General features: G+C 40.2%; 1 protein-coding gene across 4 annotated transcripts in view; it reads right to left on the bottom strand.

Annotated features, from left to right (window-relative positions):
• Positions 1 to 15240: 15240 nt before the first annotated feature.
• LOC114050462 (hyccin-like) overlaps positions 15241 to 25605 on the bottom strand; it is a 114483-nt gene continuing 104118 nt past the window's right edge. For 2 of the 4 annotated variants that reach the window (XM_027872176.1, XM_027872179.1), the window contains one exon: positions 15241 to 19538. In XM_027872176.1, the coding sequence (XP_027727977.1) occupies positions 18964 to 19538 (575 nt within the window). In that variant the 3' untranslated portion in view covers positions 15241 to 18963. Of the gene's footprint in view, positions 19539 to 20436; positions 20733 to 25605 lie in introns of all 4 variants that reach the window. The other 2 variants (XM_027872178.1, XM_027872177.1) reach the window with 2 other exon arrangements.

Raw genomic sequence — 25605 nt, 5'->3', positions numbered from 1 at the left:
GGTGAGATTCAGGACTGCTCCATGGTCCTTTCCTTTCTGTGGCCTCCCTATGGTGTCCCTATGCCCTGGAGGAACAGAAATGTTCCCTCTTCCCTTCACCCCAGCCTACCCCCTCAGTTGTGCCCTGTGGGCTCCAAAATGACGCCTATCGCCTCAATGCCTTGTCTCATCTTGGAAAGAAAACTAAGAAACTAGTTCAGACATTACTGGTTAAGAACAGTTTACTGGGTGTCCCTTCTTAGGGGTATCTGCATCATAAAAGAGGATGCCTATGGCGTCTTCCTCACACAAATACACTCTACCTTCCAATGTCTGGCTATTTTCCCTGGCTCTCCCCCACTCGTGGAATGTTGTCCCTCCTCATCACCACTTCCTGCCCTTCCCAGATTCTTTCAATCCCACCTTCTATAAGAAGTCTTTCCCAAGCCCCCTTAAAGCGAGGGCCTTCTCTCTGCTGATTCTCCGATTCATCCTGTCTCTAGCTGGTTATCGCATAGTATTTCGTTTTGTCTTTCTTCGTATCCCCAGCTAGTAACAAAGTGGAGGAGCCACTAATAAATGTGTAACTGCTACCTGCCCTGGTTTAGTCAGTTCAGTTGTGTCTCTGTGACCCCATTTGGGGTTTCCTTGCCAAAGATACTGGAGTGGTTTGCAATTTTCTCCTCCAGCTCATTTTAGAGATAAGGAAACTGAGGCAACCAGGGTGAAGTGACTTGCCCCGGGGTTGAACAGCTGTCTGAGGTCAGATCTGAACTCAGGTCTTCCTGACTCCAGGCTTGGATCTCTATCCACTGTGACACCTAGCTGCCCTCCCCACCCCTTATGGTCCCTAATTTCCTTCAAAGCTCAGCTCAAGGGGTACCTCCACCAATGGGTCTTTTCTCATGCCTCCCTCAGTTCCTACTGCCACCTGCAGATATTTCATCTGTATTCACTTTTTATGGATTTCTGCTTCTACTAATATGTGCACATACGTGTTATTACACACACACACACACACACACACACACACACCACCCCTGTAGAATATAAACTTCCTAAGAGCAGGGATTGTTTTGTTTCTTTCTGAATCCTTAACACCTGGTACAAGGTAGGTGTTTCATAAATGCCTACGGAAGAAATGAATGAATGACCTTTCAGCCCCTGCCAAAATCCCTTTTCAGAGTCTCTGAGAGCCAAACACCCCACCTTGGACTCTTCCCTTCCTGGCATTCTTCTGTATTGCTCTCCCATGTGTCTATGTTCCACGCCTCCAGTAGAGTGCACTTCCTCGAAGGCAGGGGCCATTTTGCTTTTTGTCTGTGTATTCCCAGCACCCAGAGCAGTGCCAGGCCCACAGCAGGTGCTTATTCAACGATCGAATGACCTCTGAGAAGCTCCAGGATTCCCTTTGTTCCTCTAAGTCAGTGTCCTCTAACCACGGACTTCCTTAACCACCTTTTGGACTCTCCCCAATCTCTGTCTCGCCTACGCTGTCCCTGTTGCTAATGAGTCCCTGAGAAAGGGAAAGAAAGCCCCAAACACCAGCAAGGCGGGGAGGAGTGCTGAGTTAGGACTTTATTTTATCTTGCCATACAGACCGTGATGACTAGCTGAGAATGCTCGAAATAATGAAGAGTATATTTGGAACCTGGAGTGTAGAAAACGACGCCAAGTCCTTCCAACTCTTTGTTGTTGCAGCTTCGGCTCTTGAATGTCTAATTTTGACGAGAAAGATCGGATTTAAGCTTGTTTTGCAAAATGCAGCAAGATATTGCCTCCACTTCGGTCTCCACTCTATTCTGTCGGGCTCCCTTGGTTGGCCCTGGCCAAAAAGATAAGTCATTTTTCATAGTTTACAAATATTTCTCCAAGAACAGAAATAAACAATTTGCAAATAAGGTTGAATTCAAAGATGCTAGACTTATTGGGAGTGATATACAAGGAGGAAGGGAAAGGAAATTGATTGAAAAATGTTATGAAAAATGAATCCATGCCTACCATTAAAGCAACTGGAATGGGCACCACATTAGTTAGCTGTGTACCCTAGGCTGTATTCTTGAACTGACAGTCTCATAACTAATTTCTCAGTGCCTCAGTGTCCCCATTTGTAAAAACTCCACGGAGCTGTTTTAAGGGGAGATGGCAAACTTTGGAGATGATGTGCTTTTCATTTAAGCAATTAGATAATGAGATTAGGGATTGCAAAATGGAGTTCACTGATCTCAAACACAAATTGTAAATATGTTTCAAATGTTGACTTGAATAACAACTGGAAATCTTCATTTTTTTATCCCAAAGAGGAAGCAGAAGACAGTAGCGCATTTTATGCTTGGGAACAGAAGACTTTCTTGCCTTTGAATCCCATTTTGCCACTAACAAGGCGGGTGAGTTTGGACGTGGCGCCCAAAGGTCTGTTTCCTCATCAATAAAATGAAGAAAGTGGGACCAGATGACCTGGGGGTGGGGTGGGGAGAGGGAGAGGAAGATTTACCCTAGGTGAGGAATGTGTTAAAATCCTACCTTTGAAATTCTCTAGTTGTGTGACCCAGGGCAAGTCATTTTACTTTCTGTGGCCTCAGTTTCCTTATCTTTATAATGAGGATAATACTTGCAACTCCCTACCTCATGGGGCTATTGCAAAGAAAGTGCTTTGCTTACTTTAAAGCTCCCTTAGAAATGTGATTTTTTAAATTATTTAACCCTAAAGCCATAAGAACTTTAGACTCCTAACAGCTTAAGTCACAATTAAAAAACAATGACAACCACAAACCTTGGTAAGGTAACAAAACAGACATTTGTGTCGAGTTGTAGAAAGTTAGCGATACTACCTTAGAGTTGTAGCTTAGAAATGCTCTGTTTCTACAGTCGTTTTAACCCTTTCCAAGGATACCATAGTAGAGAGAAAAGTCTTTGGTTGGTACTAAGGATGTTTGGTTGATCTTCAAGTCTTTTTCCATTTATTTTAGATATCACTCCTGTAGTTCATGATAATAAATGTGTAGTCCATGGGAAAACAATATCTTCAGCAGTGGCATAGAAATGACTTTTTTTTTTCTCCAAATGAATTTGATTTTGTCCCTCATGCCTGAGCAACCAGAGTGGGAAAGTTTTGTTATGCAAGAACAAAATTGAAGTGATCTGACACCCATTCCGCCATTCTTGTAGACAGGACATAGTTGCTCAACGCATACATGGTTTTTAACTCCAGAGAGAAATCAGGTAATTTTGGCCCAAATGTTAATGCAAAGATGAGTGGAAGCAGAGGTCACCGATCAGAAAAGGAAGGACAAGAAGGTGTCCACTGATGCTAATCACTTTTACTTTCCCGAGTTCCCCAGTAAAATCATGATGACTAATAACATGTACTTTGTTTTATCTGAAGCTGGCATTTCCATCCAATTTTGACATTATTCCATAATGTTGTCCTTTTATACTTGTCTTTCAGAATTTCACTCACCATACAAAGGTCTCTGGTTACATGAGCTCAAATTTACAGGAAAGACGAACAATACAGAGTTTACCTCCTCCCTGTTAAGCCCTAAAACTTTCAGTACTCACTAGCTCTAATATTAGGGGAGCCTAATGAATTAGAAATATGTCCAATGGCTCATAAGAGCTTAAGGATGGAGGAAATGAGTCATTGGTTTCATAGGAAAGGATCAGAGGGCCAAGTGCGAGCTTTGAGAAGTGAGGGTTAGTGGTCAGAGCACTGGGCTGGGAGCCAAACGCTCAAATAGCCTCAAGCCATAGCATTCACTAATCATCATAGCCTTAGTCATTGAGCAATCAGATAATGAGATTAGGGGATTATGAAATAGAGTCCACTGATCTGAAACACAAATTGTAGATGTGTTTCAAGTTTTGACTTGAACAATGACTGGAAATCTTCATTTCTTATCACGAAGAGGAAGCAGAAGACTGTGAGATATTTAATTATAAATTCCTTAAGCCCTTTGAGTCTCAGCTTCCTCATCTGTAAAATGGGGATGATAACATACAAAGGTCTATTCTGAGTCTCAGAAGAAATTATGTAAGGTCCACGGTCAACCTCTATTATGATGGTTTGGACGGGAGTATAAACATATACACGCAATGTAGAAACTGATGTTTCTAGGGACAAACAAGTTTTATTTTTGATGATTCCTATTTGTTTCTGCTGTCTCAACCAGCAAGGATGATCATTAGCTGGGGAAGATTAAAATATGAATGGTTAACAGGACACTAAAAGTCAAGACATAGAAGGAATAAAGCGAGTTATAACCTCGTTGCCTGCAGTGAATTCAAGATGTTGGGTCCACACTCCACCTCATACAGACATACTCATTTCACCCTTCCTCTTCTTGGGTAGGAATGGGGAGGGAAAGCAAGTGCAGGTAAAGACACAGATACATGAGAGAGTCATGCATATTTTGGCGTGACCATGAAGTGTGGGAAGGGGACTAATCTGGGATTAGACCAGACTGTGGAGGTTCTGGTTTGCCAAAAGGGTTTCAATTAAATGTGATGACCATGGGGAGCCACTGAAGATTTTTGAGCAGAGCCATATCTATGTGTGAGAAATGCTATTCTGGCAACACTTTAAAGAATGAATTGAAGTGGGAGTAGGGATGGGGAGAAAAGAGGAGAGAAGAAACAGGAAAGTAGATAAAAATAATTCAGATGAAGGATAATGAGGGTCTGTGACAGAGTACAGGCAGATAGGGATGGATTAGAGATAGGCTGTGGTAGACTGGATAAGGGTTCACCTTTCTGGAGGGCTCCGTGCTTGGCAAAGCACTTTCTCCCACTGCCCTGGGAGATGTCACACGGGTGTTTCTATCCCCATTTTATGGACAAAGAAACAGAGGCTCAGAAGGGGCAGAGGGGTTGAGGGTCTTTCCCACAATTAATGTTGTCGCTAATAATTGCCAAAGTTAGGATCCTAACTCAGGTCTTGGGACTCCAAGTCTGGGGTTCTCTCGACCACTTCATGCCTCTCAACAATGGTTCAAATGTCAGATGTAATTCTACCATTTTTAATTTCTTTTGCCAATATGACAATCAATGTGATCCTAGCACTGCAGAGCTAGAGTTCCTAATGGGGAGAGGGGAAAGAATGATCAACTTTTTTTTTAATATTTGATAACTGTTATTTCAATATAATTGGTTTCCTTGGTAATCTCATGGATTTTATTCTATGCATTAAAAAATATCATTCTGAGAAGGGGTCCATTACACAGAAAAGGTTAAGAACCTCTGCTACAAGAGAGGTGAAGGAAAGAGAATAAGCACTTATACAGCACCTACTGTGTGCCAGACACTGTCCTAAGCACTCTACAAACATTACATTACTTCTTTTGAACCTCACAACAGCCCTGAGAGGGAGGTATTATAATTATCCTCATTTTAAGTCCAGAAAACTGAGGCAATGACTTGACTTAAACAACTTAATCAACTTAGTTAATTGACTTAAATCATCTGGTCCAATTCCATCAATTTTATAGGTGGGGAAACTGAGGCCCAGAGAGGGTAAGCCATTTGCTCATAATCAAACAGGTGGTATCTATGGTAGATAATCCAACTACCACCCCTAGTAGCAACCAGCCATGACACAATAGGAGACATGCTCATCATCCTATTTGCAAATGTCTCCTTCACATCCAAATTCAATATATTTTGAATCATTCTGCAGCTGAAAAGACTTGCTCTTGAAATTCTATCTGAGGAAAATGCCTGTTTTGCCCACATGTAAATCCAAATATATGTAAATTCCATTTCTGCACAGCCCCCATCCTTTCAGTCTCAAATCAGATCTTGAAAGGTGAATGCTGCACAGTGGCAGACATAGCATAAAACATGGATTTGTCTATCAAATTCTGCTGTGCGGGAATAAGGGAATTTTAATTAATTTTAATTAAATTAATTTTAAGAAATTAATTTTTGGAAATTGAGGGGATGCCCATCAATTGGGGAAGGGCTGAGCAAGTTGCGGTATATGAATGTAATGGAATACTATTGTGCTATAAGAAATGATGAGCAGGCAGGCTTCAGAAAAACCTGGAAAGACTTGTATGGACTGATGCTGAGTGAAGTGAGCAGAACCAGGAGAATGTTGTACATACTAACAGCCACGTTGTGAAATGACTAACTTTGATAGACTTAGCCCTTCTCAGCAATGCAAGTATCTAAGACATCTCCACAAGTCTTATGATGGAAAATGCTATCCACATCCAAAGACAAAACTATGGAGTTTGAATGCAGATTGAAGCATGCTCTTTGCTACTTTTTTCCTCTGTTTCATTTTGTTTCTTCTTTCTTGTGGTTCCTCCTATTGGTTCTAATTCTTCCTTACAACATGACTAATATGAAAATATGTTTAATAGGAATGTATATGTATATCCTATGTCAGATTGCACGCCGTCTTGGGGAGGGAGAAGGGGAAGGAGGGGGAGAAAAATCTAAAACTCAAAAGCTTATGGAAGTGATTGTTGATAAATCAAAATAAATTAATAAAATTTTTTAAAATTATTTTTAATGTCTTAAAAATTGAGAAGCAAATTTAAGACAAATAAAAGGTATTACTTCATATAGTAAGCAGATCTGATCATGGTGTAGGCCACTGGGCAGCAGAGTGGATCGAGTATAGGACCTGGAGTTAGGAAGACCCCCAGTTCAAATCCAGCCTCAGATCCCGAACTATTTGCCTCAGTTTCCTCATCTGTAAAATGGGAATAATAATAATAGCATCTCCCTTCCATGGTTGTCATGAGGATAAAATGAGATATTTGTAAAAATGCTTTGCTAGCTGTTATTATTATGATTATTGTCATTTTCCTATTCAATTAATTCCAGCAGTCTCTAGGATAAAATATAAACTCCTCTATTTGGCCTTTTAAGACCATCAAAATCTGGCTCCACCGAATCTCGCCAGCCTCCCAGACTCTGAGTTCTCTGTGTTCCTCACCCACCAGACTCCAGCTCCTGATCTGTACCTTTGTACTGGCCGTTCTCCACGCCTTCCTTCAAGATGGATTCTCAGCATCATTGTCTGCACAGAGTCTTTTTGTGCCTCATGGCTGCTTACCTCCTACCCCACCTGCTTTGAACTACTCGGCATTTATCACACACACGCATGCACGCACGCATGCACACAAATGCATGCACATGCATGCACTCACACACTGTCACTCCATTAGAATGTAAGCTAATTGTGAGGAGGGATTGCTCTATTCATTGTCCTTAGGGCCGTGGTTGTTGTTGTTTGTCCTTCCTTCTGGAAGAGGACCATGACGTCAAGGAGGTGATGCCGTGACTTGCAAGTGAATTGGATTTAAGTGAGGCAGGGCTGTGCAGAGTCACCAGCCTCACCTTCACCTCCGGAGCCTTCTGGGTCCAGTGGCCAGATATAGATCAGGACGACTGGAGATGGCCCCAAAAGGCCTTGGTATATAGTATGCAATAGTATGGGCTATGGGCTTATCGATCGATTGATTAAATTAACTGCCTCCAAGAAGTGATATAGGCTGGAAATATGAATAATCTTAGAAAAGGTTTAGAGAAAATCATCAATAACGGAACTGTCCTAGGTTACTTAGAGAATTAAGATATTTGCAAGCACCCACCTAACCTTTCAGGTGAAATGGTTAGCAGGTGGTCATTCTCTTTCACAACCTACCAAGATAGAACAGCTTCACTCCTGGGCCCAGAGGTCTTAGCCAGTATGGGGATTTTTGTATTCCGGTTTGTGTGTTGGACAGAATTTGGAAAATTGTACATGCTTTTCAATCATCTCATTGTGGCCCTTGCATAAAAACCTATCTTTTAAAAATTTAAAAAACAAATATTCTCTTGGTAATGCTGTATGGTTGGAAGGACCAAAATTGTGGGTGACCTTAAGGGTGGTGCGAAAGTTCATGGTAGGCATGAGGAGGTCACAAAAATACTCTCAATGATGACTAATGCATAAGAAATGTCCTGAGGGATAACGCTATGGAAGTGAATGATTGTCGAAGAAAATGGGCCAACTAGGTGAGGCCAAGGGCGAGGAAAAACAGATGAACAGCCCAGATGTTGTATGCATGCCCACAGAATGTAAATGATCTTGAAGAAGGCCTTAAGCACAGAAGGCGGATGCTGTGTGAAGGATCACTAGGTGACAATGGATGTGCTACTATGTTCAACGATGGAGGGAGTATCTACACTGAGGAAATCATAGATCCATTGCAGTAGGGATGTGTAAGTACTGTTTACTCAAATGTTTGCCTTTAAAGTAGCTGAATTTGGTTGTCCCTAAGAGTAACTTGGTTGATTTAACTTGTGCCAATATGCACAGAAATATACACTTGTTTAGAATATGATTTTAGAAACTTGGTAACTACCATAAACAAAACATCATCCCTACATCACAGGGGCTCTTAAGCTTTTGTACATGTTCGTATCACGGACCCTTCTGGCAGTCTGGTGAAGTCTGTAGACCCCTTCTCAGAATCATGTTTTTAAATAATTGAAGAAAATAGGAAAAATAAAGATGTAATTATTTTCCTGTCCACACTTAAACAGGCCCCAGGTGAAGAATCCCTGATCTGGAGAATGATGGTTTCTTGGCTTTTTTAAATTTGACAAACATGGATCTTTTTGTGCATCAGAAAAAAAATAAGGCCTGGACCCAGTCTCTCCAGCTTTCTGGCCAAGGAGGGATTTTTGTCCCAATTACATGGATTATTGTTTCAATCCTTTCTTCTTGGTGTGTGGTGACTTTATCTTTAGTCACCTTATCACCCTGCAATTCTACTGATTAAGGTTCTCATTGACACCTGCTACATTTTCAGGTGAGGAAGATGATCACTTGAAAGAAATGGTTCAGGGGCAGCTAGATGGTACAGTGGCTAGAGCACCGGCCCTGAAGTCAGGAGGACCTGAGTTCAAATCTGGCCTCAGACCAAACACTTGACACGTACTAGCTGTGTGACCCCGGGCAAGTTGCTTAACCCCAATTTCTTTAAAAAAAAAAAAAGAGAGAGATGGTTCAGGGATACAGAATAAAGGCCCACATCTTTTCATGGCAGGCATGATTCACAGCCCCTTGCATTTGAGAGCAGGAATCTGGTTCGTGTCTTCTTGCAGCAGAGACTCATCAATGTTAATATTAATATGTTCAGTACCAGTAAGGTCCTGCATTGATAAGAGCTTCGGGACCCTAAAAGTTGAGTCCAACCCCCTCATTTTACAAAAGGGGAAAGTGAGGTACGGAGCAATTAAGTGACTTGCTCAGGGTCATACAGATAGAGAAAAAGAATTATAGGAGATGAATCTAGGTGGATTCAGAGACAGAGATGATAGTAAAGATGACTTGGAGGTGGGGTTGAGGGAGAGTAAACATGCAGTTAATCTGTGCTAAAAAGGAAATTTGGTCAAGTGCTTGGAATAAAAACTACATTAAGTGAAATGATTTGTGCTTTCATTTAGTGGTAGAAGATCCTGAATGTGAGGGTGAAAACAGCTTGAATTTTATGCAGAAGGAATCCAGGGAAGTAACCAAGAAAGCAAAAGCGAAAATGTCCTGAATTGATGCAAGATTTTTCCTAATACACTTTTTATGAGAATCTGGATGTCCTTGGTTCAATTTAATTCAACCAGTGCTGTCCATGTGGTGGAGTGACATGCCATGAATGTATTTGAGAGAATAAAGTACAATACGAAAAAAGTATGGAAGGAAATGCCAAGTCATCATCATCGTCGTCATCATCATCATCACCACCACCACCATCATCATCATCATCTACATTTATCTACCACCTTAAAGTTTGCAAAGCACTTTGCAATGTTATCTCATTTGATCCTCACAATGACCCTCACAACAAAGTAGGCATGGTCTTTCTCTCCATTATACAGATAGGGAAACTGAAGCTGACCAAGTCAAAATGACCTGCCAAGTGTCAGAAGCAGGATTCCAATTCAATTCCTCCCATTTCTTAGTCCAGCACACTCCATGATGACACATTGCCTCTTGAAGTCATCCCAGAAAAAGTTTTAGGGCTGTAGGAGTTTGTGCCAAAGTACACAAAAAGGCCCAATGTCCCCATTAGAACCAAGAGAGGTGTGTGATATATTGGAAAAAAGCATTGGATTTGGAATGAGAAGGGTTGGGGCTGAACTCTTGGGCAATTAAATTCACCTTTCTTTGGTCTTAATTTCCTGTTTCTGATTCGAAGGGCTTACTAAGGCTCTTTCCAGCATTAATTCGATTAAGTCAAATTGACAGGCATCTAGTATGCACCAGGCACCATCTTCCTGCATGAAGCCAACTAAGCAGCTCAGTTTCACTACCAGGAGCAATCTCAGTCCACAGAACATGAAAGTTGAAAAGGATCTTGGGAATAACCTTATGGAGGGAGGAAGTTAAACTTGTGAGGGGTAGTGGAGCCAAGTGTCCTGAGGTCAAGCTGGGTGTTCTTTTAACTACACACCAGCCCATCTCCCAAGTAGCCGCCAACACATTCCGGCGGGCTGTATTCATAAAAGACTTAATCTGTTCATGACTTGTGTCAGTAGCATGTACTGATTTTTAAAAAACACACACGTATTTAATGATGACATGTTCCAAAATGTTTATTTCAACGAGATCGTTCTTTCACTCCTTCTAATTCACTTCTGGGTTAGAGAGTTTGGTCTTCAAAATTCTTTCTCTCCGGCTTCTTTGGGTTGAATTCGCTGTAAATTCAAAATATGAGTTTTCCTCCAGGAGAGGTGAGGATATATAATGTTGTTTCCAGGGGCAGTGGTTCTCAGCAGTTTGCAGTCTGAGCACACCAGTCCGGCTCTGCTCTTTCTTTCCCCAGCCCAACGACAGAGCATGCCAAAGGCAACCACTTCATTGTAGTGATGGATGACAAGCTTATGCTCCTTCCACTGCAGACCAACATAACCACTTTTCCATGTATTGCTCTTAAAGACAAGTCACCATCATCTCATCTTCCCAGGGGTAACAAAAATAATAACAGTAATGATAATAACCAACATTTATACAGTGCTTACAATGTGCCAGGTACCATGCTAGGTGTTTTATTGTTCTTCATTTGATCCTCAAAATAACCTTGGGGAGTAGATACTATTATTATCCTCATTTTACAGATAAGGAAACTGAGGCAAACAGTAGGTAAGTGACTTGCCTAGGGTCACACAGCAAAGAAGTGTCTGAGGTTGGATTTGAACTCCTGTGGGACCAGAATGAGTGAGATGGGGATATACCCTTGCCTGTCAGTGTCAGGAATCTCCACAACTCTTGTCAGGAAGCCTGTGCACTCTCCTGGGTAGGACCATATTCATAGCCATGCTTGAGTAGCTTCCAGGACTCAGAAACTACTGTAGACTGCCTGAAGTGTTATAATACGAGAATGGAATTCTTCACGACTCTGCACAATGCATCGTGGCCAAATTTATGGGCGATTTTTACCCTATTATTTCACATCTAAGCTCATCTTGACCACTGCCAGTCAGAACGATTCAATTATTTATTAACTTCAAATAAATACCTATTGTGGAAAATTTACTCGATGCTTTCCTTCTTATAATGCCAGCAAACCTAGAAAATTCAAACTTCCTGTAAAAGCTGTAGAAGATACTGGCTAATTTGAAAATACTTTCACAGATTTCTGATATGAATAGTTCCTTCACTCGTGAAGAACACGTATGCCTTCACAGCCTTTTTGGGCTTTGTCTATACCATCCTGTAAATTCTCCTCAGCCTCTTTACAGCTGTAGGGGCCAGGGCCACCCATGGTTGTTGAGTGCTCTGTAACAGACCTGCCCTCGGTCCCCAGCCTTCATTCCTTTATGACACTCCTGTGTGCAAACACAGGTCACTGTTGGAAACAGGCTTCAGTCTACTGACACCCATTATGGATTTGTCTCATCCTTGCCATTGGAGTCCCACATGATTTTGCATTGTTGGGAGACTGAAGCTATAGTTTCCACAGTAGAAAGGAATCTTAGTGATGGAAGGAGCCATTTCACCTTTATCTTTATGTATTCAGCCTGGTCAATACGGTTCCAGGCACACAGTAGGCATCATATTTATTGGTTGGCTGAACCGTCTGCTGTAGGAAATGTCTTAGTTTGCCTATTTTCTTCTTATTTTCAACAAGAATGCCTTTGATATCTGGGTAGACCCTTCTCATAAAGCCTTTGTACAGAAATAAGAAATTGGGCATGTGGATTGGTAGTTGCTGATATGGTTTTCTTAGCTTGTCTTTTTTCCATTCTTATAGTTATCTTCTGTCTCTTGAGAGATCCAGAAAATGGATTTTTCAGCACTATTCATATTGTATCACTGGCTACATGGTTCTTTTCTATTTGTCCTTGGTCTGGTCCAAACACACTTTTCAATTTTATTCTCCTAAACACCATTCCTACTTCCTCACATAGCACAAATGCAGTGATTCTAACTTTGCAAATGGTGAGAACTGATCAGGAGAGTGATGTTACCAAATCTATTCCATTTTCAATCTCCAATGCTCTTGGGACAAGCTGACTTAGGTGGGTCTTAACACCAAGTTTTCTTCAGACTTGTTTTTGCTTCTCATAAGTTTTAATGATCTTCCTCCACAGTGTCTTATAGATGTGTCTATACTCTAAACAAATATTGCTTTTGACTACAAGGCTGCTTGGTGAGACAGAAGGTTTGCTGTCAGAGATGGTTTCTGACCTCTTCTGGACTCCTCATTGTGGGGATTTTTCAACACTGAATAAAATCCTCTTAGAAAGAATAATAATCAGTCAATAAAAAAATCTTACCTTTATCCACTGTCTGTTTTTCACTGCTAATAAGTAAGTTGTCTTAGAGCTGTTTTAATTAATGTAGTATTTTCTAATCACTATCTGTTCTTTAACTTAATATTTGGACCTTTGTCCTAATGAGTCAATCATCGACTACACAAAGTCAGCTTATTCTGAAGTGATGCCCATACCAGTAACTAGCCATTTCCCCCTATTTCATGGGCGTGTGTGTGTGTGATATTCTGTGTCCACCAGCTCCAGAAGCGGCTGATTCTTTTCTTCCATAGGTATTCATGAAAAACAGTTGATAAGTTTTCTAAGTGACAGATAATTTTGATTTTGACCTCCTTTCTTTTTTAATCTTAAATCATTATTTTCCAATCTGTTCTTTGACGTCCTCTTCCGGTGCACACTTTCTTAAGTCAGTATATACGTTTGTATTACATCTGAGGATCCTGCCCAATCCTTGTAGGACTTTTTCTACTGCATAGACCATAACAGGTAGAGATATATAACCTGAAGTTATCTTCACAATGGTCTTTTTAAAGACATCCTGAACCGCACTAGAAAGTGATATCGTTGCTTTGGGGTTTATGAAGCAAACAGCTCATTCCCTCTTTAAAGAGAACCTATGAGCTATCTTTCCATTTCACTTTGGCTTTTTTATGCCTTTTCATTTAGAGAGACCGTAAACCTAGTGCTGAAGGGAACTTAGTGGCTATCTGGTACAGCCCCCTCCTTTTTTACAGATGAGGAAACTGAGGCCCTTGGAGGTTAATTAACTTGCCCAAGGCCACCTAGGAAATAAATATCAGAGACAGGATTTGGACCCATGACATTGAGAGTCAACACTCTGCTCTACCACGGTGCCTTCTAATGCTATTACTGATAGGCTTTGGGTCTTCCATTGGACTACTAATAGTTAAATTAATGCTTAGAGATGATCTAGAAACTGTCTGATTCTTAGTTTCCTCTGTAATCCTTTTCCACCACTGACTCTAAAGAAATGGAAAAGGATCAGAGGACTGAGGACCATTTTGTATTTCTCTTGTCCAATGGGTTGCAATGGCTAAATAATTCATCATCCAGTGAGTGACTCATTGGGGATGAGCCTCTGGGTATTTAGCTTGGCTGGTCCTTGGGAAGTAGGACAGTCACATATGTTTGTCTGTCCAGCCACACATTTATCTGTCCAGTTTGATAGAACCTGCTGGAATTTGCTCTATTGGAAAAACCTTCAAGAATTTATGATCATCTCTAGGCCATGATTAGGTAAGAGAGTTAAGATCTATAATGCAGTTTAAACACATATTTTCTGTTTTTATAGTTCCTACCACATTCCTAAAGTAGAACTATTTAATGGAAGATAAATAGTTTTTGTTCTGAAGTAAAATCAAGTTGAGTTAGTCAGAAAGGGGAGGAAAAGACACAGCTTCAGTCCCTACCTCTTCCATTGTTTTTGCCTGGAAAAATGACATGTGGTTTGCATATAGTGATATGTAAAGGTTACAACTGTTCTGCCTAAATTTATGGATTTTGAGGAGAGATGGATTAGTTAGATCCTCGCAGGTGAATTCCTCTTAACTAACATGTTAGTTAAAGCCATTACAAGAACTATTTCAGCTGACCAGTATGACCCTTACTAAATTATTCCTGGGAGCTGTTTCCAGGATAAACACATTATAATTATGAAAACACTTCTAGCTCTTTGGATAAAATGTAATTTATAAAAGAACTGTTTTACTATATTATTTAAGAAGTACTGTTGTGCCTACTTAGAAGCTCCCTGTTGTCTCCAGATATACACATTCATTTCTACATAAGAATACTACTGTTAGTAGCACACAAGACCCAGGTCCAAGTATGTCATTTTATAAGAATTTCTATTGTATATAAACTACAAAATATTGGATCACACCTCTGCCTGCAACCACCCAAAAAGAATGCATTGAGCCCTATACAATGTTTAAAGTACTGTGCCAAATGCAATGGGGATGTAAAGTCATAACTTCTAAGAATTTACAATCCTCTTAAGGAAAAAAGATGCACAGGAATTAAGTAAAGACAGAAAGCACCGTTACTTAATTCTATACATGTTTTTCTAAAATAACTTGTCAAGCTTTTAACATTGTCACGTACTGGCAAATGTTCCAGCGGCCACTCATTTCACTTCCTTTTTCTGAATCAAAGCCCTGATCGACACAGTAAGAGGGATTCCTTGCAGTACGCCTCTACTAGGGTGGAACACTGGTTCTGCCACCTGTCTCATCCCTAAGACCACCCAGTGAATGGCTTAGCCCTGGGAACTAGTTCTCCATGCTGAACTCAACTCATCCACATCCCCTTCCACACTTTGTTTCTACTTTCCTTAACTTCAGCTAATTTCAGTGATAGGGATTTTCATAATGATCTGAAAGCAAGATTTTACTTCAACTTTTATTTCATTAAAACCTATTTATTAGCAGCAACATTCTATATGGAAAACACTTACACAGTATACAAAACTTCAGAAAACTAAACTCCAGTTTATTTTCACTGCCATAAAAAGGTAAGTAGCACGTAAAAAGTATTCAAACTTGTGGTTTATTTTTCAGGAATGTAAACTCTAGGTACATAATTAAAAACGAAACATTTACTATGAAAAGGTTAGTATCACTACATGATCAGAAGAAAAGGTAATAAGGGAAGTGGTACAAAACAGAAACTATACATGAGAAAGCACTTTTAGGAAATAGGATCTCGGATCTGACTGATAAAATAACAACTTCACATCGACGTATGTGGACTGGTCCTCTGCTATTAAAAAAGTGACAACACATTTTCCACTCTGTCCAATGGTGCATACAGTATTTGTAGATATGGAGTTATAAAATACAAAAGAGTTACACAGTACAAAAAGACAAAATATACTTTATATCTCTAATGGGGAATCCCAATGTACTTTTAACACTGATATGAATAATGGACGGTATTGAACATAATATTACTAAGGAAGCCTGGAAAACAAATCCGTCCCAATCAGAAGTTGCCCTCCTTTTTCTTCCCATGTCTGGGAAGGTTCCATCACACATTCTTTATGAACTACTATCTTTAGCAAGAGTACATGAAAGCCAACAAATGACTTTCTCTTCACAATCAAATGACTGCAGAACAAAAATACCTCTCTACGTGGACGCTGAGCTTTCTAAGCCATGAAAAACGTTTCACCGAGCAGCTGAGAAGATACAAACTTTGCAGACTCTCAATGGGAACATCTCTCTGAAAGTCTTGCCCTTCCACAATGTGGAGCTTTAGGCTGGCTGCTAAATTAAAATATCAGACTGCATCACTTTCTCAATACTCAGTCACTTTAAGTCTTTACAGCTGCAAAATGTCTTCTGCTCCAGATACTAATAAAACCGAACAGTGCTAATGCTTTCATTTTGTTTTTCCAAATATGTAATCCCTTAAAACTGGGATAGAGATTAACTGTTTTGGTTCAAATATGTTTCCTTTCACTTAAAACGTTTCAAGTTAATGTTTAAGAAATGAGTAATGTCTGATGAATGTTTCATAATTAAAAACGATAAAGAAAACACTGCTTCTCCAAAATCCTTCAACCAGGATTCCAAGAGGAGGAGTCTCTAGGAATCAGCCGTCTCCTACCTTGGCTTAAACTCCTCTTATTTCCGCCTGCCCTGGCCCACCAGGACCCCTGGGTTCTCTGTGGTGGCAGGTAGAGCCCATTCTTCCTAGCACCTCAGAGAAACTGCATGATGTTCTCTTGATTCTCTCAGAGAGAGAACTGCTTTACCTTCACACCCTCAGGGATCCTCCATGCTGAGGTGGAAGGTGGGTGCCAGGGTGGGAAGGGATATTCTGTATGGACTGGGGCCAGAACTGTCCTTAAGTCCTTCTGGGTGGCAGGGCGCAAGATCAGGATCTCAGCCAGCACCTCTCCTAGTTGTTAGAAAGCATTCCTCTGGGCACAAGATAGGAGGCACAGTCCTGAAACTATTACCCCATGTCAGGATCACCATAGCCCAGCTGTCATGTTTTATGTCAACCTGCCAACAGTGAGATCTGGGGCACTTTCATCCATTACTTTATTGCTACAGTTGTATCATTACATGATACAGGTTAATGTCAAACAAATGTAATGTATAGAAAATTACACTAACATTTTCCTGTTTTACTAACAAATAATTTTTCTATGATATACCATGAGAATAATAGAATAAAAATACTGAGAATTCTAAGGCAAAAGAATACTAGTCATTAGCCCAGCAACTGATGTGCACTGTTATTCCTAACACCAAAATAAGGCTTCATGACAGGGTGAAAATACAGATGTCAGGCCCCCAACTTGCACCACCTCAATACTCAATGCTTTCTGAGAGTTTGTAGGCTGGGGTACTGACTACCAAAGCTTCTGTAATCTACATAACCTTCCCTTGTAAGACTCCACCAAAAGGAATAACCTGATTGAGATTAAGACTAAAGACATGAATTCATTAAGAATATTAATGCCATGGCAACGATGGAAAAAATCCTGAAACTCTTTGTTTTCCTTACAGAATAGGAATAGAGAAGGAATCCCCAGTGATCTAGGCCACGCATTTATAATGGCATCCAGACCTCCTTGCCGAGGGATAAAAATCCCTCCTTCACCACCAGGAGCTTTCCTGGCCTATACCCCCTCTCTGCTCATTAGCTGCTCCACAGACCAAAAGAACTCATTCCAAGTTTAACACCTGAACCTACAGAAAACAAATCTCGATAATATTCCCAACTTGGCGGTATTCAGAGCTAAGAGTCATAGGTTTGTGCTTTGGTTTTTACAGATTCACTTTTGACCAAGTTTAAGTAAATCAACACTTTAATGGACACCCCCACATGGTCTTCTCATACTTCTGACCCATGCCTAAGGAAAGATTGTAAAAAGAAAAACATCCTAAGTCATTGTCTATTTTTCTTTGGATCTAAGGGGGGAAAAGTGGGAGCAAGAAATATGTAAATGACCTTTTACTATTAGTTAGAAGAGGCTTTAGAGAGTAGCAGGTAAAAAGCTTTGGGGGGGAACTGGTTATTTTGGTAATTTTGTTCAAACAAATATAAGGACCATCTAAAAAATAAACAGTCCTTATAGGAGGCAGGAGCAAACACCAGGCAACCACTTGTTCCTATGTGGGGATTTTAAATTTATGGATCCAAAGCCGGAAAAATGACAATGCTAAATGACAATGACCATGTGAATGTCTTCTGTTCTTTTAGAGTTTGCTATTCTTTATTTTCTTTCATGATACTGTGCAGTTGTAAAACTTTTAACATCTAAACTCCTTTATCTGCATAGAAACTGAAATGCTGTAAAAGAGTAAAAATGGACAGTTATCTTGACATTTAATATCTTTTCTTTTCTTTTCTTTTTGCTGGAATGCTATGAGATTTACAGTGACTTTCCAGCTATCTCCAGAAGGGCATTCTCCTAAGGAGTGGATCAAACTAACTGGAATTTCCAAAGTAGAAGAGGTGGAGACACGTATCATGCCTTAGCTCCAAGGCCTATTACAACTTGGAAGAAATGGTGAAAAGAAGCTTTACCTGCTCAACCTGCAGCAGAAAATACAAGGAAGGGATTGGCAATCAGACAGGTGGGATCCAGCTCTATGCTGGGTGCTCGCTATCGCTAAGACCTTCATTCCCCTTCGAGGGTGGCCCCTGATATCACACAATATACCCAGCCCCCAGGCTTCTGATCAAACTCTGGTCCCGACTGAGATTTCCCTCAATGCTGTCCCTCGCATATGCATGGTTTCTCATGTGACTGATGGTTTTGCAGAACCAACTCACTAAAATGGTGGTAGAATTCCTGGAGTTTCACTACTGCCTCACCTTTTTATCAACAATCAATAACATCCCTCTACATTGAAGGTTGTAATACAAGTAACAAAAAGAATTAGCCTCACCCACGGTGTGGCCAAAGTGATCAGACAACCAGCCAGAACTGCACCCCGACTTCCTTGGGGGCCGACAAGCCTATCCTCAAGCTGAGGGAGCCAGGGAGAAGGGAACACAGCTAAGGAAAGCCAAACTACATTTTAACTCATTGCACTAGAGACATTGCTTGCCATTCCAGCTGACTTCCAGAATTTAAGACATCTGTGAGTTCTTGTCAAAAACAGGGATGAAGGACATAAAAGGAAAGGAAACCTCCCAATTCACTGCTCATGGGGGGACATGTCTCAGACGCTAATCGGTGGACAGGGTGATGCTGATGCTAGGAGGTCTCTGCTGATTGGGTGGATGTTTAACTGGAATCTGTGGCTCGGCTCTTTCAGAGATGTAAATCAGCTTTTCCTCTTGCAGACTGCAAGCAGAAAACCTATTGGCATCTGTCCCTGTCCCTCCGCCGCCTGCAACGCCAGGATTGTGGGTGCCAGTGCTGCCACCGACTTGTTCAAAAGACTTGCTGAAGATGGTGGTGGCGGTCCTGGCCAGGCTGTGGCTGCCGGGCTTGGGCAGAGACTGGCTGGTGGTCAGAGTGAGCCTCTTCAGGGAGAGCAGCTCGAGGTTCTCACTCAGGGCTCTGGGGTTTTGTTTTCGACCTGAGTGCTCTCTGCCTGATTCCCCGGAGGTTTCTTTTTCTTTTCCTCCAGCTCTGCTCCCTCCGGACTTTCGTGGATTCTTTCCTAAACTGGTCTTGCTGGTGGTGGTGGTGTTTGATAAGGCAGCCTGGCTGGTGCTAGATGCAGCTCTGGAATAAAATCCTTCATCAACCTCAGATATCTCCATTAGTTCCTCTTGGCCTGTTAAATCTGTATTCCCTAAACAAAGAGACAACAATAAAAAAAAAACCCATTAACATTTAGGAATTCACATAGGATGATTGATTTTTAAAAATCATTTTAGATTTGGGTGTTTTTAGTAAAAATTCCTAAAGCAACAGACTACAAGAGAACAAATTTCAAAGAACGAATCAAAACAAACACTATTCTACTACTTTGTGGGAATATTCCTATGTGATTTAAATGATAGCAATTAAAGATGTGTTTAACACAGAAGCAAAAAAGGCATGCTATTATCACACTCCATGGTATTTTGAGAAAGATATCTCCTATAATTCATGCAAAAGATTAGAAAAGATTAGAAAAATATCATGAGGAAAACTAGGGGCAAAACCCCCACTAACGCACAGAGTACGATTATCAAAGCTTCAAAATACCCAATCTCCATTCTTATACTTTTAGCAAATACATCAGTTAAAGACTGAAAAAATAGAAAAGTCTCCTTCTCATTTAGGCTTGGTTACGTCACTAGTTTGGTATTTCAAATACAGTCTGGACTATGAAAATCAGAGTCATGTTTTTGTTTTTACATTTCCCTCCATTAGTGAAGGTAGACCCTGGAAATACCTCAACAAGTACTTTGAAATTATATCTGTTATAATTTGGAAAAGACAGCCTTCATATCAATGGTGATCAGTAATATTCTTGAAAAAAGAAAGCAGAAAATGATCACTTCCTGGTCATTTTCTGCCCATGTTTTTCCTAACAATTTATGCTCCTAAAACAGATCTGACCATTCCAAGGCCTGTGAAGATTCAGGGGAAAGGTGCTGAGTCTAATCCATGCATTTCCATTTTTAGTGGATGACATGCAACATGTCTGTGACTGTGCCAATCCTCTCCAGCATGCAGCAGTGCCCTCGCCACCGGGCGGGTACCTTGGAGGGCAGCTAGAAAGAGTTCTGCTAAAGCGGCCCTCTGCTGGGCGGGCTCAGTCCGTCCTCCATCATTCTCCTCACAGACTTTTGCCTCCTGAGCTCTGGCAAGCCTTTGCTTTCGGCTCTAGGGTCTGGGGCTGTTTCCTGCGCGCCCTGTACATGCTGGGCATCATTCTCTCCCAGGGTTTTGCTTTTTTCCCCATTCCCGGCTCTCTCTCCGGCCACCTTTGTGACACTAAGCTCGGGTATGACCAGGATGCCCGGGTCAGCAGAGTCATTACTGTTGTCATCTTGCTCTAGAATTGAAGATGATAAGACAAAATGATGGCTGCGAACAAACAACACAAAGATGCAGAACGAGAAAAAACAAAAGAGACCAAACAGAAGCTGGATGCCTGCAGGCTGATCAACTGCACCAGGTCTCTAGCTCTTCGTCCAACTGGTGATTCACAGGACTTTGGCACCATCACACACAATAGGGGCACAGAGCTTGGACACAGCATCGCACTCTGGCAGTTTTTACACATATACTCAAATTAAGTTCACACTGAACATGTAGGAGAATCCTTTTTAAAAGCCCAAATGGAATTTCAATTGATTTGAACCTATCAGGTGGCCACCCGGACCGTACTACAAACTGCTAACTCTACTTCTGTGCTTTAGAAAACACACCTTCATGCACTGGCTCTTAAAACAGAGCCACAGGCAACAGGATCAAAGTTAGAAATGGAGGAGACCTTAGAGGTCACCTCATTCAATGCCCTTTGGCATGGGAGGAACTTGGGGCCCAGAGAGGGTACGTGATGGGAAATGACCCAGCCCTCTCTTCATCTTCCCATGCTGCCTCTCCAGAAAGGTTCATTTTTATCATTAATTATTGCAACTAATTGTGCTTAAGCCTAGGTATTGTTGACTCACTTCTCAAATTTTCTTATATCCTGTAGGAACTTTCTATTTACACCCTACCCTGTCGACAGATTAAGTGTTTTTGAAAAGAAGGCAAAGCATGTTAGAGGGCCTGTTCCCTCTTTTAATATATTTTAATAATCACTGTAAACACCTAAGAAGAATGACAAGCAGGTTCAATACAACAATTGTAAGAGATTCATGGATTGATGGAGCTAAAGTCTACAGATAAGTTTGATAATGGAACAGCTTGGCTATCTGACTTCTCCATGTTCAAGTCCCATTCACCATATAGACTTTTTCTTCATAAAATAACCTCAGGGTGCTAGTAAATCTTCCATCAACTTGTTTAGCACAAGCCCAAAGCTTCTGTCCTCCAACCCGCCATGGTTTCCAGCACCCTAGGCCTGTAGTGTTACTCACCCTTCTTTAACGTAGGGATTTTAAAAATGTCTCAACATAAATCCATTTTGTTTGTTTTCCAACATAAAATTATAATCTTTTCTCTGTAACCTCTAGCATGTTAGAGCTCCACTAGCTGCTTCTGCCATGTTCCCTGTTAAGGGGTTCATTGCATTACCTTTAAAAGGGTATAACCACACCTTCTGGGAACCACATAGATGCCTCCTCAGAGTGTCTAAATAAATTCTCACGAAGATGGGGGACCTGCAGACCACTACATGACCAGTAATGATCAGAGTATCTACTCACATTGAGATAGCACTGTCAAGTCCAGGGTTCTTTCCACTTATCCCTACACTGACCACTATAGCTATGTCAGGCAATGGCCAGAGCTTTCTATCGATATTTCAAAAATGTCATATACCTTCCCACCCCCAAATGTGAATCACTAGGTTACAACAGCAAATTCTCCAAACATAATGAATTTAATCAATAGCAAAATATAACAGGGAAAAGAAATGGAAATGAAATTAGTTAAGATCAAGACTATATTATAGAAATAATAGCAACACTAAATCACATCATTTAAAATAGCGTTAAACCTTTACATTCTCTCCCCACCATATAAACCAGATTTCTTGGATAGATTTCAATAGTATTGTTCAGGTATTTCTTAAAAAGCAACTAAGTCAGTTTAGCTAAATAGGCTGCAAGGCCAAATACAGTTTCTTTAAGATACCTAAGATGAGTATTATTTAAAAATGGATTCAAAAACTGTATTTATTTGTACAAAATATGAGTTATGAATAATAATTTGAAAATGAGCTTGGAAGTGAAAATGTTCAATTTTTAACAAAAGCTAATGAGATATGGGCAAAGGTATTAACCAAATGCCTTAACTGTTGACTACATTCATCTGTGTAGAGATAAAAATCAGAAAAAAAGAGAAGCACCTTATTAAATTCACAAAATGAAGTTAATTTATAAGTAGAAACATGAGAATTCTTATGTTTTTCTACAGAAATATCTACCTAACTAAATGAAAAATGTACATGGGAAATACTGACGTTCAGAGGGGCACAAAATAGGCACTTAATTTTTTTTTTAAATGGTAATGCTTCTTTTAAAATAGTTTTCAACTTACTATTTGAGTATGCTTTTCTTTTTAAATATTGAGTTCCAAATTCTCTTCTACCCTCCCACCCCCTGCCTTATCCACTGAGAAGGCAAGCCATATGATCTCAATTATACATATGAAATCATGCAAAACATTTCCCTATTAGCCATATTTTTTTTTAAAAAAAAGCAAAACACATAAAGAAAATTATACTCCAATTTATACTCAAGAGTTCATCAGTTCTCTCTCTGGAGGTGGATAGCATTTTGCATCATGAGTCCTTTGGAATTGTCTTGGATCATTGTATTAATCAGAGTAGCCAAGTGTTTCACAGTTGAACATCATTATAACATTGCTTTTACTGTGCAACATGATTTCCTGGTTCTTCTTACTTCACTTTGTATCAGTTCATGTAAGTCTCGTCATATTTTTTTCTGAAACCACCTCCCTTATCATTTCCCACAGCACAAGAGTACTCCATCACAATCATATGCCACAACTTGTTCAGCCATTCCCCAACTGATAACTTTCCCCTCAATTTCCAATTCTTTGCCATCACAAAAAGGGCTGCTATAAAAATTTTTGTACGTATAGGTCCTTTTTCTTCTATCGCTTTGGGATACAGACCTAGTAGTGGTATTGCTGCATCAAAGGATATGCATAGTTTTATAGCCCTTTGGGCATTGTTCCAAATTGTTCTCCACACTGGTAGGACCGTTTCACTACTCAAGCAGTAGTTCATTAGTATACCTATTTTTCCCTCATCCCCTCCAGCACTTGTCATTTCTGATAGTTGTAAGGTGATACCTTAGAGTTGTTTTAATTTGCTTTCTCTAATTAATATTTAGAGAATTTTCTCATATGACTACAGATAGCTTTGATTTCTTTTGAAAATTGCCTGTTTATATCCTTTGACCACTTATCAATTGGGGAATGGCTCTTATTTTTATAAATTTGCCTCAGTTCTATACTCAGTATACATTTGAGAAATGAGACCTCTTATCAGAGATTATAAAATGTTTTGATATTATGTCATTGTCTATGGTATCTGATTATCCCTCTTAATTAGGTCTGTTAATGCTTTTGCTTTGTCTGAGATTATGATGGCTAGCTCTGCCTTTTTTTTTTATTTCAGCTGAAGCACAACAGATTCTGCTCCAGCCCTTTATTTTAACTCTGCGTGTGTCTTTTTGTTTCAAGTGTGTCTCTTGTAAACAACATACTGTTGGATTCTGGTTTCTAATCCATTCTACTGTCTGCTTCTGTTTTATGGGTGAGTTCAACTCATTCACATTCACAGTTATGAATACTAACAGTATATTTCCCTACATTCGATTTTCTTCTATTTCTTCTTCCCTATTTTTATCCTGTCCCTCCCTCAAAAGTCTATTTTGCTTCTAACCACTGCCTCCCTTAATCTGCCCTCCTTTTATCGTTGCCACCATTGTTCCCCTTTCTCTTACCCCTTTCCCCTCCTATTTCCCTACTGGGTAAGTTACATTTCTATACACAACTGAGTGTGTCTGTGTATATATTCTTCCCTCTTTGAACCAACTTGACGAGGGCGAACCTTACCCCCATTCTCCCCTCCACTGTAAAAGCTCTTCTGTGCGCCCCTCCCTCCCACCCCCACTCTTTCTCCCAGTACTACCTCTTTCTCACCCCTTCATTTTTTGGGCAGAGATCATTCCAACACAGTCAACTTATACCCATGCCCTCTGTCTATGTAAACTCCTTTTAACTGCCCTAATAATGATGACATTCTTAGGAGTTACATGTATCATCTTCCCACATAGGCATGTCAACAGTTTAACTTTAGTGAGACCCTTATGATTATGCTTTCATGTTTACCTTTTTATGCTTCTCTTGAGTCTTGTGTTTGAATGTCAAAATTTCTATTCAGCTCTGGTCTTCTCATCGGGAATGCCTGAAAGTCCTGTATTTCATCAAATGTCCATTTTTCTACCCTGAAGGATTATACTCAGTTTTGCTGGGCAGGGTATTCTTGGTTGTAAGCCCCACTTCTTTGACTTATGGAATATCATATTCCAAGCTCTCTGCTCCTTTAATGTGGAAGCCATTAAATCTTGTGTGATCCTGACTGTAGCCCTACAATATTTGAAGTGTTTATTTCTGGCTGCTTGAAATATTTTTCTCTTTGACCTGGGAGCTCTGGAATTGGGTTCAATACTCCTAGGAGTTTTCATTTGGGGATCTCTTGCAGGAGATGATAGGTGGATTCTTTCAATTTCAATTTTACCCTCTGGATCTAAGACATCAGGGCAGTTTTCCATGATAATTTCTTGAAACATGATGTCTAGGATCTTTCTTTGATCACAGTTTTCAGATAGTCCAATAATTCTTAAATTATCTCTCCTTGATCTATTTTCCGGGTCAGAAGTTTTTTTCCAATGAGATATTTCATATTTTCTTATAATTTTTTTCCTTCTTTTGACTGTTTTATTGTTTCTTGAGGTTTCATTGAATCATTAGCTTCCACTTGACCAATTCCAATTTTTAAGGAATTATTTTCTTCAGTGAGACTTTGTACCTCCTTCTCATTTGGCCTAGTCTTCTTTTTAAGGAGTACTTTCCTTCAGTGAATTTTTCTTTCTTTTATCATTAGGCCAATTCTCTTTTTATTTTCCTCAATTTTTTTTTGTGCCAAGCTGCTAATTTTCTTTTCATAATTTCCTTGCATCACTTATTTTTCCCCTAATTTTTTTCCTCTATCACTTTATTTT

The sequence above is a fragment of the Vombatus ursinus genome, unplaced genomic scaffold (assembly GCF_900497805.2).
Source record: "Vombatus ursinus unplaced genomic scaffold, bare-nosed wombat genome assembly UNPS02014799.1, whole genome shotgun sequence".
NCBI classification, from domain to species: Eukaryota; Metazoa; Chordata; class Mammalia; order Diprotodontia; family Vombatidae; genus Vombatus; species Vombatus ursinus.
This window is presented reverse-complemented; position numbering and strand designations above follow the sequence as displayed.